The sequence below is a fragment of the Emydura macquarii genome, unplaced genomic scaffold, assembly GCF_026122565.2.
Source record: "Emydura macquarii macquarii isolate MOO-44397 ecotype Brisbane River unplaced genomic scaffold, CSIRO-AGI_Emac_v2 contig_1253, whole genome shotgun sequence".
Classification (NCBI taxonomy): domain Eukaryota; kingdom Metazoa; phylum Chordata; order Testudines; family Chelidae; genus Emydura; species Emydura macquarii.
This window is the reverse complement of record NW_027131390.1, coordinates 84731378-84749052: the sequence shown is the minus strand read 5'-3', so window position 1 is coordinate 84749052 and position 17675 is coordinate 84731378. Positions and strand designations below refer to the sequence as shown.

The 17675-nt window shown below is 37.7% G+C and overlaps 1 protein-coding gene across 3 annotated transcripts in view; it reads left to right on the top strand.

Moving 5' to 3' along the window:
- The window catches only part of KCNJ3 (potassium inwardly rectifying channel subfamily J member 3), a 160062-nt gene that overhangs the window by 15161 nt on the left and 127226 nt on the right, over positions 1-17675 (top strand). Inside the window, exon 3 of one of the 3 annotated variants that reach the window (XM_067549428.1) lies at positions 308-4383. The exons of the other annotated variants lie outside the window; for them this stretch is intronic. Within the exon in view, the coding sequence (XP_067405529.1) occupies positions 308-411 (104 nt within the window). The 3' untranslated portion in view covers positions 412-4383. Of the gene's footprint in view, positions 1-307; positions 4384-17675 lie in introns of those variants that run through there. 3 annotated transcript variants of the gene reach the window in all.

Sequence of the window (17675 nt, the reverse complement as noted above, 5' to 3'; positions counted from 1 at the left end):
GATAATACATTAAGGAAAATATTCCATTTACTATTTTTTTTTAGTTCATATTTTTGTTTTAAAATATTTCTGTACTACCCAAATATAATAGGGGGAAATGTTTAAATTAAAGAGAAACTTTAGGAATAAGATTCCTTCTAAAGGAGAAAAATACACTGTGTGCATAAACAAGAGAGTATATTTTATGAAGAATTTATGCCATGAACTGTATTTTTAATTCAAACATACTGTTCTAATTCTGAGCATTGTCAGCACTAATGTAATTTGAATACAAAGAATATCAGTTGCAATATTTTTAATGATACAGGTCATGAGAATGTGCACAGGAGGCTACACGCACAGAGCTCATGGCAGAATAGGAACCAGAGGGCCGAAGCGTGCAGTCCTTGCATTCAGTCCAGCTACCACTGAAGTCAGTGAGAGCAGAATTAGGTCCTCAGTTCTTACTCAAGTAAAATTCCTAACATCAGTGAGTGTTTTCCTTGTGTAAAATCTTCAGGACTGAGACTCAGAATGTTTATATAAACAGAACACTTATGCATATGCTATTTATTAGAGATATAGGTGATCCTGGGAAAAGAATTCTGCAAATAAGCATTGGAATTTTTAAACAAATATACTTTCACTGTGTTTTCACCCCTTTTCTAATTCACTTTTGTGATTATTCTAGGCTTAATATGCTCTTTGTGTTACCAAAAATAAACTGCTGGGAGTAGGATTTTATTCTGCAAACCCTAATTCACATGAATTTGCAAGATCAGGAGCTAGATTTATAGAAATAAATGAAAGTGGGATAAATTAAATGAAAAATAATATATTTGGATAAAACATGGAAAAAATGAAAGAGTCTAAAGTACAATAGGCAGAATATGAATAGAAGATAGAAGAGAAGAAGCTCAGAGAAAGCAACCCAATTCTTGACTTAACTGGTAAGAGATGAGGCAGAATTAGATTATTAGAGTGTGAGAATGGAGAAGAAATGGTGGAGTGCAGAAGGGAAAGCTGACTGTGAGAAATTAAATGGGAAAAGGATGGTACTGTAAGTGGACTAAGAAATAAAAAGGGAGAGACTGATTTCATACAAAATACATTTGGCATCTGCACTGTGGGCAGTTTTTACTGTGAATCTGGTCTAGAGAGAAGAAAAATGACAAATGATGCAAATAAAGCACTGAACTAAAAAGGCAGTCTAGTCAAGTATCTGGTGCCAAACATATTACTTATGTTATATTATCCACGTGTTCCTGGATTAAATAATAAATTGTTTTTCCACTAGAGTAAGTGAAAATTAGAAAGTTCCTATTTTCCCTTTTACTTTTTTTTTAAAAAAACTTCCATTTTTCCTTCCTTTCCTTCCTATTATCCCCTTCCAAAATATACTATAATTTAAAATGAAACCTTGTTTCATTTTTATTAGGTGCCCTTTCACCTTTTTAAACCTACCAGTTCTGATCTTCGCTTCCTTCTTCTCTAAGGGCCAAACTGTTACCTGCTTGGGAAAAACTGTCCTCTGAGTTTTTGTTGTGGGGGTGCAAGGGGACAGGATTTGCCCACATACAGACCTTGAAGGAGGCTTACTCCCCTAAATTTCTGGGAACCACATGGTTCTTAGGATACCTGACAGAAGTCAAGGCTGTGCATATGGGCATCCTGTCCTGTGCACTGGTTGCTAGGCTCACCTGTCTTGTGATTACTCCTGAATCTTTCCTGAGGAAGAAGGTCAGTTCTTACAGTGGAAGGCGCTACCTGTGTAAGGTAACACTAACTGGTTCAGTATTATTTTATGTGGATTTCTGGGCTGATGATGATGTGGAGAAGTTGTCACTCTCTATATCCATGGAACCCTGTTCACATGTTTTTCACATCGAGGTTTCTGTGATCTCTGAGACAGGAAACAACACTCAGTCCTTGGGGGGCAGGCGGGCTTCTCCACACCATTTGGATTCCCCTCATAATATATGGCTCTAAATACCACAAGTTGACCTTTTTACTTATTGGATCCATTTACCGGCCTTTTTTCAATGGTGTGTTCATTATAAGTTTAACTGAGATCCTTGGATCATTTTTCACTAGTGTGAGCTCTTCCTAGCTCCAAGGAAGTTACCAACATAATATTTTCAAAAAGGGGAATAGACGTGGCAACACCCCGACCCTCCCACCTTCATATTGTAAATTGAGGCTAATGAGGGACTCTCCTTTCTGCTTTGATTTGGGGCAGCATCAGCCCACACATTTGGCCTTAAGAGCGTAGTTTTAAGGGCTGGGATTGTCGTTTTGAAAATGTAATACTATGTAATAATGTAATACTATGACTTGTATTCATATAGATGTCACTTTTGCAATATCATCTAATGCTCATAGTTGAATCATTACAAAGACACAGGAAACTGTAGTATCCAAATTCCTTTGGAAGAGTGACTGGATTTCCTCAACACAAAAATGTACCAAAGCGGTTCTAGAGAAACAAAATGGGTTTGGATAAAAGGGGACAGATTTCTCTCTATTAACAGTATGTGCTTTCATGAGGCTTCCTAACAGATGTGGTCTGAAGCAGGATTTTTTTCTTCTGAATTCGGACAGCAGGTGCTGTTTGATGTATATTTACCATAATCAGTGTATCTTAAATTGAAGAGCATCTCCGTTATTTCAGTGGTAATCCTAATTAATATGAGGTAAATGATGATGACTGTAGTTCCAAAGTGCCATGCTACTCACCTTCTGTTATTGTGAGAAGTTGGAATATCTATTTGAAGAACCAAGTAAGGGTTATATAAAAACTTTCTTTAAAGTTCAGTTGAGAAACAAATGATCAAAAACAAAGAAACAAACCCTCCTGTTTCAACCCTACAAAATACCCCTTCGACCTATGGTAAAAGTGATCTGCTAATTTATAGATCAAACAAACATTAAAACTCCTGGCCCCCCTGAAATCAATGACAAAATTCCCATTGACTTCAATAGGGCAGGATTTCAGTCATGAATGGTGCAGCTAGATTTCTGCTTGCTCCTTTATATTTCTAGCAGTTGCTTAAGCTCTTCCCTTAGCTGTTCAACTCAATCCTCTTGATGATTCTGAGCAAAGGGGGTTGCAGTTGTATACCATCTACCTGGATCAGTTCATATAGAAGAGAAGAACCATAATCCCCACCCAGAAGAGTTAAAATCTTTTTGCCAAACAACCCCCTGAATCAGAAAAAGTATAAACGACAAACATCACCACTGTATATTACAAACATTCCTATAGTAAAACTATATTCTGTGATGTGTTCTGTATATTCGCATAAGTGCAACAAAATGTCACTCAGTTACTAACCTACATTTCCCCAGAGGCCATGTTTTAAGTCAACATTCCCATTACTCAGCTTTTAGATGTGCCTGTATCACATGGAGCCCCAACGTGGAACTAGAACATCAAAGGAAAATAGCAGTTTCCTGTGTCAGTGACCACCTTGTTAGTAATGGTCTTATAGTAGGAAGAGGAGAATGTACTTCTGTATAGGTTAGTGCTGACAATATAGCAGTGAATGTATGAGGTGGCCTTGAAAAAATACCATTACCACTAATACACATGCCTGCTAAATTCTGCTGAATGTAATGTAACAGGAGAAAGGAGGAGATGGGTGAAAGGTAGCAGCCTTCACATAACATGCTCCACTGCCAGCAATATTAGTGGCTGTAATACCACTAGTAATGCAAGAAAACAGACATGGAAGTGGGTGGGGACTGTGTAGGAACTTTTCTTCACAGGACTCAGCCTGCTGGAGCTTTTTTCTGCTGTGGGTTTTGGGCAGCTTTCTTTGCCAGCAATGTACCATCTGTGGTTTTAGTCTACTTACTTCTCTCATGTGGTGTGGAAGCAGTGCATACAGGCAAGCCGTGGCTTTCCAGCAGACAACACTCTTGGGTGAACTGGTCCCTGAGCCTCAGCCTAATATACTCACCTACAGCAAACTGACATTTTGTGCCTTGCTGAACAGTGATGGCCCTAAGAGAGTGTAGGAAGACGAACAGTGGTAGTGTAAGTGAGTATATTGGAATGTCTGGGACAGTTCCCTTTATAGTCCTGGTTTAAACATTGCTGTTTTTGGTGCCTTCTGTAGGATAGACAGACACAGATTTTACTCCTATCTCTCAATGACATGCATGTTCCCAAAACGTGATTCCACTGGAATCCCTCTCAACCGTTCAGAACCTTGCCTCAATTTAAAGCCCACTAGATTTCTTGACCTGCATCTTGGTGGGTTTTCCTGGTAACCTAATGATGCACATCCTTTAGGATTATACCTATAAATTGTAGGTATGTCATAACATAAAGTGATACCAATATCTCTGATTAAAAGAAAACTGCATCCTAGACTGTTGCTTGCCCATTTGTTGAATTGTAGTATCTAGAATTATTTTTATCATTGCAGGAGGGTCTGTAATGTTAGAAATAACTCCATTTGTTAACAAATTAATCCTTTCTTGTAAAAAAAAAAAAAAAAAAAAAGGTTTTACATAATTTATTCACCATTTGGTGTGTCTCAGATTTTCCTTTGGATTTCTGTATTCTCTTGAGAGTTCATTAGTATTATGGAGAAATCTGAATAATTTCATACAGACTGGGCTGATTACCTCAGGAATCAGAGGAAAAAGAATAAGTTATATAAGTTGTTTCCTAAGGAATTTAATCTGACAGTTTGGCAAGACTGAACATTTAGGTCAGGCGCACTAGATTCAAGGGGCATGAGTAACCACACCACACAGGTCTCTTTGAAATACTGTATTAGTACCTACTTAGTCTCATTTTCTCTTTTAGTAGTAAATATTATGCTAAATAGATTCATTTTATTTATATTTGTAGAAAGAGTATAGTATAAAAAACTTTTGTTTTACTTTGGTGTGGTAAAAGTACCTATCAAGCACTTTACTGGCTTTTAAACATATACATTATTGTACATATTGGTAACTAGAGCCAGAAAATTCTTCTAAATGCCTGCAGGTCTTTCAGAGCCGAAACGCTAATTATAATGGAGATTACTGCTCAAATTTATATATTTTGCAACCCTCCCTGAAAGATTTTTCAGGGAAAGGACTTTTAGAAAACCCAGTCTTCTATGTTGTCAGGCTATTCAGAACTAATGCAATATTGGAAAATAGCTTGTGATATGCCTCATGAGACTTATCCTAATTAATCCTTGTCAGACTCTACATATAGCATAGAACAACCTCAGTGGTTGTGAATATTTAGATGGGGGAAAAACTTGCAATGTGTCTTGATGAAGATTGGATGAACTTCAGGAGTGTCTGCAAATGAAGGTGGAATTTGAACCATGGTGCACGCGCACTCTTTTTTTTGTGTGAGCATTTAAAGTTTGAACTGAATCTCTCACAGAGCTTACTTCAGAAAGAGGGGTTTTCTTTGGTTTTGTGTAGGCTTTGGCTCAGTTTATCTAATTTTAACTTTCACTGCTGTCTATCTTTGTCATATAATGTGTGCCTCTTCTTAATCTGAAGTTTTTGCTGTGTCAGACATACAATTTAACCATTACAAATGTCTCCTCTCAAAAAACACCCTTCAATAAAAATTAAACTTCCAGGCTTCCAAGATCTGGTGCATCAAGTTTTTGAAGAGTAGCCTTTCATGCTTAATACTTTCGTCTGTGCTTTCACAGAAGTCATTAGTTGGCTGGGTAAGAAGCTTATTGATTGTCCAGTAAAGAAAGGTGGAAAGTATACAATATGCCAAGTGTTCTTCTTAAAAAGAACATACAAAGCATTACTTTTTAAAAATATACTTTTATGAGATATCACTAATTTTAATTGGTTAGCATCAAGAAAATTTCACTCCAAGTCTGCATTTATTATAAAATTCAAGCCCTTTTTTTTTGATGTTGATCATGTGTCATATTTATAGTAAGCCCATGAATTCTATTGCTATTCTTCAGTGATAATAAATATGAGGTGAAGGTTACTAGTTTGTTTCATTTTAGATGTGATGAAGAACAGAAGATTTTTGCAATGTCAAATGAACACATGAGAAGCAGTGATTCAGTGATAATCCCAATGGTCCCAATCCTGGCCCCATTAAATTCAGTAAAAAAGACTTATTGACAGAAGTGGAATCAGGAATATGCCCCGTATCTCAAAATGTACATGTAGAAGGGGCTGCTTTTTACTGCATGTTAATTACTACAGTGATTGCATAATTGATAATATGGAAGGGTATATAATCTTATTTCCTAAGCATTTGAATTCGCTGTGTTGCTACTCTGGCCATTACTTTCCCCTTTTTAGTTCCCCACCAGTGTGGGAAGTGTTCACAAAGAACAGTTGCCTTAAAAGTGAGCTATGGTTTTTCTGAAGGAGTTGCAAACAAGGGGTTGGGTTCGTGGTGTTTGAAACTGCATTTAGGTGTGGGTGTCAGCCTGTGATGCGGTGAACTAGGTCAGGAGGTCCCCTGCTGGAGGCCTTGTGGCCCTGTCTCAGAAAAGAGCAGAAGAGAAGATTTCCAGACAACCTACAGTGGTTACAGGAGGAGCAGCCAATCAGGGGCCAGGAGGGCCATATAAAAGAAGTGACAGAGACAGAGCAGTCAGTTGCTGTCTGGAGCTAGAACTGAGGGAGGACCAATTCCTGGCTGGCTAGAAGAACAGCAGGACCATGGACAGCTCAGTGTGGGCAGGGAGCGGGGAGCTAAGAGGGAGCTCCTGGCTGGCTTCCGGAATTGAGCAAGGACTGAACCCAGAACCTAGTCAGACTAAGCGAGGGTATCGTGATGGGCCCTGTTGGACTGGTTAAAGACTGAGTGAGGGAGGGCTGCAGAAAAGGACACACTAACTGAGGGTACTGCGATGGGCCGTGTTGGACTATTATGGAAGGCAGTGTCTCCAGGGAGGAAGCTGTGGGGGTACAGCCTCATACTGTGGCTGGGAGAAAGACTGTATACCCCAGAAGGGATTTGTTTGTTCTACTACCGACAGTGTGAGTTGGCCAGAGGGCTGAGTCACTGAAGACCTGCCGAAGAAAGCATTGACCAAAGGGGGTGCTTGTAAGAGATGGGTGCCACCCCATTCCAAGAACTAAGAAACAGCAGGCTCACACCCAACCAGAAGGGGGCGCTTGTGAGAGGTGGTTGCTGACCCTATTACACAGCCACTTAGGAAGGTAGCCCTCCATCCCACTTCCAGATAGCAGGTCTCCCACAGAATTTTATTCCCATGCAAGATCTTCCGTGGGATTGCAGGAAGAAAGCAAGGTATGGTCTTAACCATAGAGTCCAAACCCTCCCATCCTTCTCTGTCCAAGCAGCATCCTGTCTGACAGATGATGGAATGATAGGAGCCATTATCTTTTTGCTGTAATGGAGAAACCATTTTGTTAAAATATTTAACATATTTTTTAAAAATCTGATTTGAAATTTAATTTTTAGTGTTCAAATTACTGTGCATTCCAATATTATAACATAATGTGAATGTGTTGAATTTTGTCGCCATGTAATTATCTATCCTGGCATATGGTTGGTTACTCATTCCTAAGGCATTATAGCTGAAAGTCAAATTTAAGGCATACGCAACAATGTACTGTATGCACCTGTTCACGTTACATAATGCCTTTTTATTATTCTGGTTTCTTTTTGTAGACAAAAATCTTCTCTGTAGTCATTAAATAAACTGTTTGCCTAGAGAACTGCTTTTTTAAAACTTAAAATCTGTCTTTAGCTTCACAGTATCAAAACACATTATTTTTAGTTCAGATGTCTTAGATCAATAGGGGTGAACCTCCTCACTCTCTGCAGAAGATCAGCACAGAGGTGAATTTCATCCGAGATGAATTTATGTTTAGAATAATATGTGATCTTTCCTCTGTTTTTGCATCCTCTATATTTTTTTTATTCCCAAACTGACTTTGTGTCAGCATAGAGGATATGATAACGTAATATAGCTGAATTTAAAAACATTAAGCAGCCCTATAACACAGTCAGTTTTCTGATGCTGCTATCCTTTTTTATAAAATGGCTTATAATAGTCATAACAATGGAGAAGAGATCAGTTTAGAAATAATAAAAATACCACCTGGGGAGTTGTGTTTTTCCCCGTCAGTTGTGAAGAGCTTACCCTTGCTGGCTCATATTAAACTCTAAGTCCAGTGCATTTATTAATATTAACATGACAGAATGAACAGAAAAGGCTGTGCTTGGTGCTTATTGCTTCTGTAGCTTGCATTGAAATGGAAATCCAGTACTTATCAGTCTACACTCAAGTTTTTGTTTTTTTCTGATAAATTATTCTCAATATGCTCCTGAAAGGTACTGTGAACGTAGGGCCCAATCCTGCAGTCTCCCTGAATAAAGAAGTCATTCTGAATTGTATAAATGGGCTCTACAGAACAAGGCCTGTGGAAGACTTCTACCTATTAAACCCATCCCATTTTAATAATCTAATTATAATGAATAAAGTAAAAAAAAAAAAAACAAAAAAACCACACCTTTAATTGAGAGAGTGCATGTATGTGTATAAATGACTAAATGTACCGTGCTGTTTTTAAAGTCAAGAATTCCAATGAACCATTTGAACCAATTCCTGTAAACCATTTCAAGAATCTTCATTTCAATTATATTTTCTGCATTCTCTGTCATCACTGATATGCCAGATATTACATCATATAAAATCTAATGTATGAGGTTGAAAGGAAGAACTTATTTCCTTTTTGCTTTTTTCAAAAAAAAACCAAACCTGTGTGAAGGAAAATATAGAATTCTAATTATATTAAGAAAAAATATGAGATAGTTGGACTCATGAGAAAAGTATCATGAGAAACAATATAGCACTGCAGATTTTCTTTAACATTGTGTTTTATATTTTGAGACTTTCCCTTTTATAATTCTTACAGACATTTATTTTAAAAGATCTTTAAAAAATGAAAAGTTTTTCTTTAATATACAGATATAAGCATAGTTGGAAATAAAACTTTTAAATGTGAAAATAAATAATAGAAGCACATTTGGTTGCCTTTTGAGTGATTCTGCTGCAGCATAGCTAACAGCATCATGATTAGATCATTGGGTTGGGCACTGCTTTGGGAATAATCTTTGATAGACAATGAGTACACACATTTTGCCTGGAATCAGTTCTTTCAAAGGATCACTTGAGTACTCTTCACTCACTTTTTTTCCTTTTTGGGTTTTATTTGTGTAGGTGTAAACCTGATAGGAGGCATCTGAGGAAAAGCTTTATAATCTTCCTTGGAATGCAAAAAGAATCTGTAGAAAATAAATTAAGGGATATGATAAGTGGGGAAAGTTGATGGTCGAAATTAGATACCCTCTAAAATTAGTCTTTTCCCATGTTGGAAGAGGAGCTTAAGGAGGAAAATTTGGTAATACTGGTATAGGCAGTTAACATATGCTGTTATTGGGCATCTCTCTCTGTAGAGAAGATGGTTCTTTGATTGTCCACATGTATTGCCCTTCTGGTTTGCATTTGCCTCTCATGCACGAGAGACCAGAATTTTTTTTGAGTAGCAGTGTCTAATGGGGCTGCACCTGCACACCCTTTGACACTCCATAGCTGAGGGCATAGAGGTTGGGGCAGCTGCAACAACTCTTTAATTCCTTTTGTCTGTGGCTGCAAGTCAGAACACCTGTAGTGTCTGTGTCTCTGCAGACTGTGTAATAGCTATATTTAGTTTTGATATGTTAGTTAAATAGTATGTTTTAACCTGTTGACTAAATAGCTTTTAAATTGATAGATGAGGTCTTTGACTCCATGTGTTGCCTCTCCATGCCACACTGCCCTGGACATGGTGGAGTCTATGTCTCTGGGATTCAAGACCTTCCCCTCTTGTGAAGGAGCCATTCCAGTCAAGACCTAGGCACAGAGCCATCATTGCAAGACTTGTGCTCAGCCTCTGGATGCCACTAAGAAACCTGGTACCAGCAACTAAGGTGCTTGGCATCGAGAGTTCTGATGCTGCAGCAGTTGGCACTGAAGTTCTCAGCACTGGGGCCCCTGGTGCACAAATGTACTGTTCTATCACTGACCCTGAAAATCCCAGTGCCAAAAGACTAACCCCATAAGGAGCCATCCATGGTACCAAAGGCACCAGCACAAGCTACAAGCACTCAGTGTTCTCCAATACTAACTTTTCTATTTGGAGACCACCTTATCTGAGCCTCTGCTTGCAGTACCTGTCTGATTCACAGTATCGGGAGCCCCAGCAGTATGTGACCAACCTGAGTCCCCTGCTCTCTCATCCCAGGAAGCTACTTACTTCAGTACCAGTCTCAGCACTGCTACTGGCTGTTGACCTACCAGTGCCTACCTGGATACCTCAGAGGGCTGTTCCACTGATGAAGGAAGCCTATTACTACACTTTAGGTTTAGAGAGTCCAGGCAATGGGTCACCTCATTACCTACCTCTCTCTCCCGATCCCCACAACTTGGAGTGAAGTTAGAGAGGCCATCCCCCCATAGGGGAATACAGGACCTTCATGAACAACACCCTGCCTGGTAGCTCCTTGGCATGCACAACCTTTTCAGAACCCCATGCAAGCCTGGCCTTTTTGGATCCCATGGAGAATGCAACCACATCACAAGATTCCATCTGCTCAATCATCCACACAAGGGTTTCTCTCCTGCCATGCACACTCGGAAGGTCAGTTGACTCAGTGGGCATCTCAAGTGGCTGACTCAGAGAGAAAACATGAGGGCTTGCAAGAACTTGAAGTCCTTTTCAGGCTGATGACATTGGCATCAGTTCCTACGCTGGATCCACAGCACTTGACTTATAAGACGTGTATTTTCATATCTCAGTGCACCTGGCCCACAGGAGATACTTCAGGTTTCTCACAGAAAACTCCCATTATAGGTAGAGTGTTGCCCTTCAGCCACACTGCAGCCCCAAGAGCCTGTTGCCTGTGGCTGCACACTTGAGAAGGCAACTGTAGGAACTGTGGATTCTCAGTTCTTTGAAGGATCAGAAGAAGGGACAACCCAACAGTTATTCCTGGGGTCCTCAACTCTCTGTTGCCACATGGGGAACATAAGAGAGGAAGCTGTCCTTTGTAGCATTACAAAAGTGTTTTCTCCAGGCCTCTCCCTGTAGGTTTACAGTAGAATAGGTTGTATGCTTTTTGAAGCAGAAACAGTGTCTCTCTGTGTTTGCACAATACGTATCACAATGGCACCCTGATCTGACTGGGGCCTGGGTGCAACTATTACAAATAAATGTTGGAATATACCCTACGTTTCTTACTCTAACATAGGCCTTTATATGTTGTAGATGACGACAACCAAGGAGACACAGTAGCGACATCTTTCCAATAATCATGAAGCCATTTATAGCCACTGGTGTTTATTATACAACTGTTTCACTCTCTGTGTCGTTTTGCTTTAGTCAGTAAACTTTAATGTAGAATCTTATCAAATGGTTTTTGAGACTTGGAGAACATATTATAGTATAAACTTGATTTCACTTGTTTGCTATGATAGTAAATATTTTTTAAGAACTTGAATAAGTTGGTTAAGCAAGACCTTCGCTCTTGTAAATCCTCTGACTGATTAAATCATGCTTTTAAATGTCTTCTTTTACTAAATCCTGTCAAATTGTTTCTGTTGGGTGCTTCAAAATTGACTGAAACTAAGCCACTATCTAGTTCTCATACGTCTTACCTGAACTCTGCAAACCTCTGGAAATGTATATTAAGATTTTATTACCACCATCTTACAATTTAGTTATTATCTGAACAAACTAAGGGCTGTGTTATTTAGCATATTTTTAAAATTTCCATACTTTTCATAAAGATGTAAAATATTATCACTTTAAAAGTATGGGGGTCTAGGAGTTTCTCAGTATAGTTACCTTAAAAGCCATAATTCTTTAAAAGACCGGATTTTGCTTATAACAGCTTTAACTTAAGTAGTATTTTACCTACTTAAACATATATTGAGTAACAACTATAGCCAAATGCACACATCAGAGAATGGCTTTATGATCCAAAAAGTAGAGAATACAAACAAAACAAAACACATAATGCTCTCAACATTGTGCCGAAAGCAACTGTGTTATAGGAGGCTACACTAGGCTAGTGTTTGAGAAGAGGTGATGAGAAAGCTGGCCCACTGAAAGAGGAAGGGATAGAAAAATTAGAGGCATTTTCTCTGTTGGGAAGGAAGGCGGGACTCCAATTATAGGGGTAAGAGAGCATATGAGGGGTTAGATATAAAGTACAAATATATTTATCTTTTGTACCTCTGTGCAGATTAATACATATCAGCATATCTTTTCTGGTCTAAAGGCTATAACTAGAATGGATAAAACACTAGAAGATGCACAGAAAAATGGACTTAGATGACCTTATTTATGCCTCTCCCATCTGTAATTTTTAAGTTATGAATTCTTAGGAGAAAATTCAAGTTGGTGGTCCAACAACACTATAGCTAACAGCACTATAATTCCTTCCTGTTATGCAAGGAAATATAAGCCCTGTGTCAGGTACTTTTCCATCCACCCACTCGTCTATGAGACAGAAACAAAATAAATTAGGCAGATCTTCATTTCTTTATTCCCATCTGCTAAATCCTAGTCTGTCACTTTTTGAAGAGGGTCTATTTCTGTTACCTTCTGTCTAATGTTAATACATTTGGAAAGTGCTGAACTGTAATTGCCTTTACTGAAAGGACTAATAGAGTCTACGGATATGTGATCATATCAGGCACATCACAATAATATTGGGTGGTCTCCTGATGCGACGCTCATACTGCAGAGGATGTAATCCTTTCTGTCCTTGAAATACTTCTGTGTAATTTTTACACACCTCCCAATTCTGTTCCTTACCTCACATTTTGTGACAGTACATATTTAAATTGTGGAATAAATATGTTAGGAAATGATTTGGGAACATGAAAAAGTAGGTTGCCAATATTCTTGAATTATTCAAAGAAAGCTGCAAAGCAATTCCATGTGGCTCTACAAATATCCTCAACACTATTCAGATGTCTACTTCTGTGATGTTTGGGGCCAAATTTTGGTCATACTAATGTAAATCTGGAGTAGCTCCATTGAAGGAGTGGAGTTACTCTAGATTTACATTCATGTAACTGAATGCTTAATACGGCCTTCAATTTTTTTTTTCTGTTCTTGTCATCTTTTTTGTATTTGAAGATCAGCTTAGCATTACCCTTGCTTGTCTAAGTTTGTGCAAAACTAAAAAAAAGTGGAACAGCTAAGGAGCTCAAAAATGTTCATGACTCAAGAGGCTAATTTCTAATAGTTAAGGACCTGATGATAACCATTTGATATGCATCTAGTCCCTAAAGTATTAAGATACTATTAGAGATGATGATGTACAAGTTTTTGAAGTGTCCCCAAAGCATTTATTTTCAAAATTGATTTACGTACTGTCTAATTTTTGTGAAACATTGTAATAAAGATTTTTTTTTAAAATCTGCTGTTAACTTAGGAATAGTGAAACACCAAGAAATTGTTGTTAGAGAGAAATAACGTTTGAATCTTATACTGGATTTCCATCAGAGGCCTCAACAGCTACATATACTTAGTAGCCCATATGCTTTATAAATTGCAATATTATCCTGCAATTTACTGATAAGCTACTGAAACTGTTACAAAGTGAGCAGTTAATCAGAATCTGAAGGTTGTAGGCACTTGTAGGAAATTGGTTCATGAATTTATTCTTAAAGCTTATTAAATGTTATTTTGAAAACCTTTAAACAGTATCTTTTTAATAAAAAAGTTAGAGTATCAATATAGCATAGAAGGCATATTTTTCATTGTGTGTGTGTGTATATACTATACATTTTCATTGTGTGTGTGTATGTGTGTGTGTATAAACTTATGTTTTATATATATATATATATATATATATATATATATATATCCCCTCAAAGAGCTTTCTCAAATATAAATACTTATCCAATGAAAAAAATGCTTAAATGACCAGTGAAATGTAATAGAAATTTGAAAGCTTCAGGTAATTTATTTAAGTGCTAGAGTCATTTTAAAAAGTAGTGTCCTCAAGGTTACTGTATTAATTTTGTGGTTTAAGAGGAACTTAGAAAACCCCCAGACTGATGATAGGCAATTAAAAACATAAATTATATTTCCCTTTGTTTCTATTTTATAATCCAAATTGTCATCTCCAGCACAGACTCAGGCACGATGGCGGGGAGAAAGTTTGTAAAGCACTTGGAGATTCGCAGAAAATAAATGCTAAATATTATGTTGAATTCATGGTAAAGAGACATGTATACTGTTATCAACTTCATAAATCCTAAGTAGGGTTCTGAACCTTCCAGGTGCTGAGTATCTTTTGAGAAGTGCTCAGAACGTTGTTAATTTGGGGGATAAATAAGGAAGTATAGTAAGTAACGAGTATAGTAAGAATTGTGCTACCAGCTGTCTCAAAGACTTGATAAAGTCCTCTTTGTCCCTGTACTCTAATACAGTGGGCACTAACATACATATAAATACAAAAGTATCTTTTTACATCAGTATATCTCAGAGAGTTTTATAAAGGAAGTAACTATCATTATTTCCATTTTATAGATGGGGAAATTCAGGCACAGCAGTGAAGTGATTTACCTAAGGTCATCCAGCACACCATTGGCAGAGCAAGGATAAAACCCAGGCATGTCTGTTGCTTGCAGTGATATTATTCATGTGATCCTGGCAGCAGAAAATTGCAAAAAGTTGGGGTACAGTAGGCAACTCAAGCTACCTGCAACCTCACTTCAGCAGAGAGACTGGAGCTGGCTAGTGAAGTCTCAAAAGTTGGCGGAATTGGCTTGGGAGGAGGTGAAACCAGGCCCACTCAAAGGTGTGCTGATTTTAGCAATTTCCCTGAATCCCTGAAATAATTCAAAGCTGCTGTTTTCCACAGGCTGATCCCTAGTAGCAGTAGAGATGGTGGTATTGCCACCTGCCTTGTCTCTAGTCTGTCCTTTTTGTGGGCCAGGTTATGGAGATAGTTGTAAGGAACAAGATCTGACATAATTTGGAAGTCTTGAATGTCACCGATTTTTGTCAGTTTGGTTTCAGGCCTAAGATATGGGACAGAGAGTGAACTGGTTCTTGTGGTTGATGATCTCACAAAGGCAATGACTGGATATACTTTATTATTTTATGTCGGTCAGTAGTATCTGATACCATTTTTGTTCGAATGAGGATTGTGATGGGGTGGATCAGACCACCTTTGATTGTTTTCATTCTACCTTTCAAAAACAGTGCTGATGAAAGTGATGCTTCTTGCTATGTAGGATTTATAGTATGGGTTCTTCTGGATTTCTTCTGTCTCCTGTCTTATTCGATGTTATGTGAGGCTGTTTGGGAGATGGTGAAGTCGCTTGGTCTGTGATACTATTGGCATGCTGATGCACAGCTGTACATTTTTTATTGAATATAGACATTGCAATGCTTGCACCATTTTTCTTAGTAGGGCTGTACTTGGACTTTCAGACAAAATCCCTCACCAAAGGCTCTTAAGCAAAGTAAGCAGTCATAGGATAAGAGGGAAGTTCCTCTCCTGGTTCAGTAGCTGAATTAAAGACAGGAAACAGAGTATGAATAAGTGGTCCATTTCAGAACGCAGAAAGGTAGATACAAGGATCTCCCAAGGATCTGTACTGGGACCAGTGCTGTTCAACATATTCATAAATGATGTGGAAAAAGGGGTAATCAGTGAGGTGGCAAAATTTGCAGCTGATACAAAATTACTCAAAATGGTTAAGTCCAAAGTTGACTGTGAAGAATTACAAAGGAATCCCACTGACTGGGCAACAAAAGGGCAGCTGAAATTCAGTGTAGATAAATGCAAAGTAATGGACATTGGAAAACATAATCCCAAATAAACATACAAAATCATGGGGTCTAATTTAGCTGGTATCACTCAAGAGACATGCCTCGGAGTCATTATGGATAATTCCCTGAAAACATTCACTCAATGTATGCATGGTAGGTCAAAAAAGCTAATAATGCTAGGAAACAGTTAGGAAAGGGATAGATAATAAGATAGTAAATATCATAATGCCACTATAGAAATCCATGGTATGTCCACATCTTGAATATTGCAGTTCTGGTCACCTTATCTCAAAAAAGATATATTAGAAATAGAAACGGTACAGAGAAGGTCAGAAGAAATGATTGGGGTAGGGAACAGGTTCCATATGAGGAGAGATTTAAAAAGTTGGACCTGTTCAGTTTGGAAAAAGAGATGATGAAGGGGGGATATGATAGAGGCCTATAAAATCATGAATGATATGGAGAAAGTTCATAAGGAAGTATTATTTACCCCCCTTCAATAGCACAAGAACCAGAGGTCACCCAATAAAATTAAGAGGCAGCAGGTTTAAAACAAACACAAGGCACACTTAATGTATTTCACTTGTTGCCAGGGATGTTGTGAAGGCCAAAAATATAACTGAGATAAAAAAAGAATGTAGATAAGTAATTAAGTAATTAATTGAATTGAATTGAATTAATTGAAGTGGATTCTCCATCAATGACCATTTTAAAATCAAGATTAGATGTTTTTCTCCAAAATAAACTGTGGGGATTATTTTGGGGAAGTTCTATGGTCTGTGGTATACAGGAGGTCAGACTAGTTGATCACAGTGGTTCCTTTTGGCCTTGGAATCTATGAATTATTAAAATTTAGCCTTAATGATAATTTAAGTCCCTGTTCCAGGCCTTTGAAGATTTCTGCAGCATTCATGTGTAATCTCTCCATCTTCAATACCCTAAAACTGGTAAGGGCAATTCGGCGATTATTCCATAAAAACTACAGAAAGGCAAAGATCTGACCTTGATAAGAATGCTAATATAATTGAAACTTTGAAGGCAAAGAATGAGCAATCTAAAGAAAAGTTTGGCACACTTTGCCTCCATATAATCTGTCTGGAAGGGTTATATTCACAAATCTGCGACTAGGTGATGCAAGTGAAGTGATGAAGAATTAAAGGAAGAACTCTAAGAATCAGTGTTGCCATTTTAATGCAATAGCTGGGTCATGGGAAATAACTCAACTCAATAATGTCTACAAATATCCTGAAAAGGAAAAATGCATTCCTAATCAATGTTATTGTTTCCAAATCTGTTGGATTTGGACAGTTGAATTCAGAATTTTGAGGTTTTAAAATGACTTTCACACCTGTCAAGCCAGTTCAGCATTAATTAAGTGTGTGTTTTGCACATTCTGTTGTTTTGATAAAAAATATACAATGCTGAAAAGGCAAATAATTTGGCCATAGTATATTGTCATCTAGAGGCAGATGCAAAAACAGTGGTATCTAGTAGGCAGACTAGGGACTTTATTGTTTTCTTGTATTTTGCTTACAGAATTGAAAGCTTTTCATTTTGGATAATGCTTGCATTTTAATGTTTGAGGTATAAATAAGCTAACAAGGTGAATTATATAACGTTTTGCATTTCACTTAATAAAAGCTTCATGTATGGGTTTTTCCTTTCCTTTTCTCCCCTATCAGAAAAGACTGATGTTTTGATTTGTTTTTCTAGGTAGGAAATAGTCACAACAATCCTGGCAAGACACTGGACAGAAATGATAGCATTTTTCTTCTACCTTATATAACCTGAATGTGTGCTAATCAGTCATGTTGTTTAAAAACATTTTTGTGTATCCTTTTAATCCAGTGGTATTTAATCCTGTGGGACCAGCTTTTGTA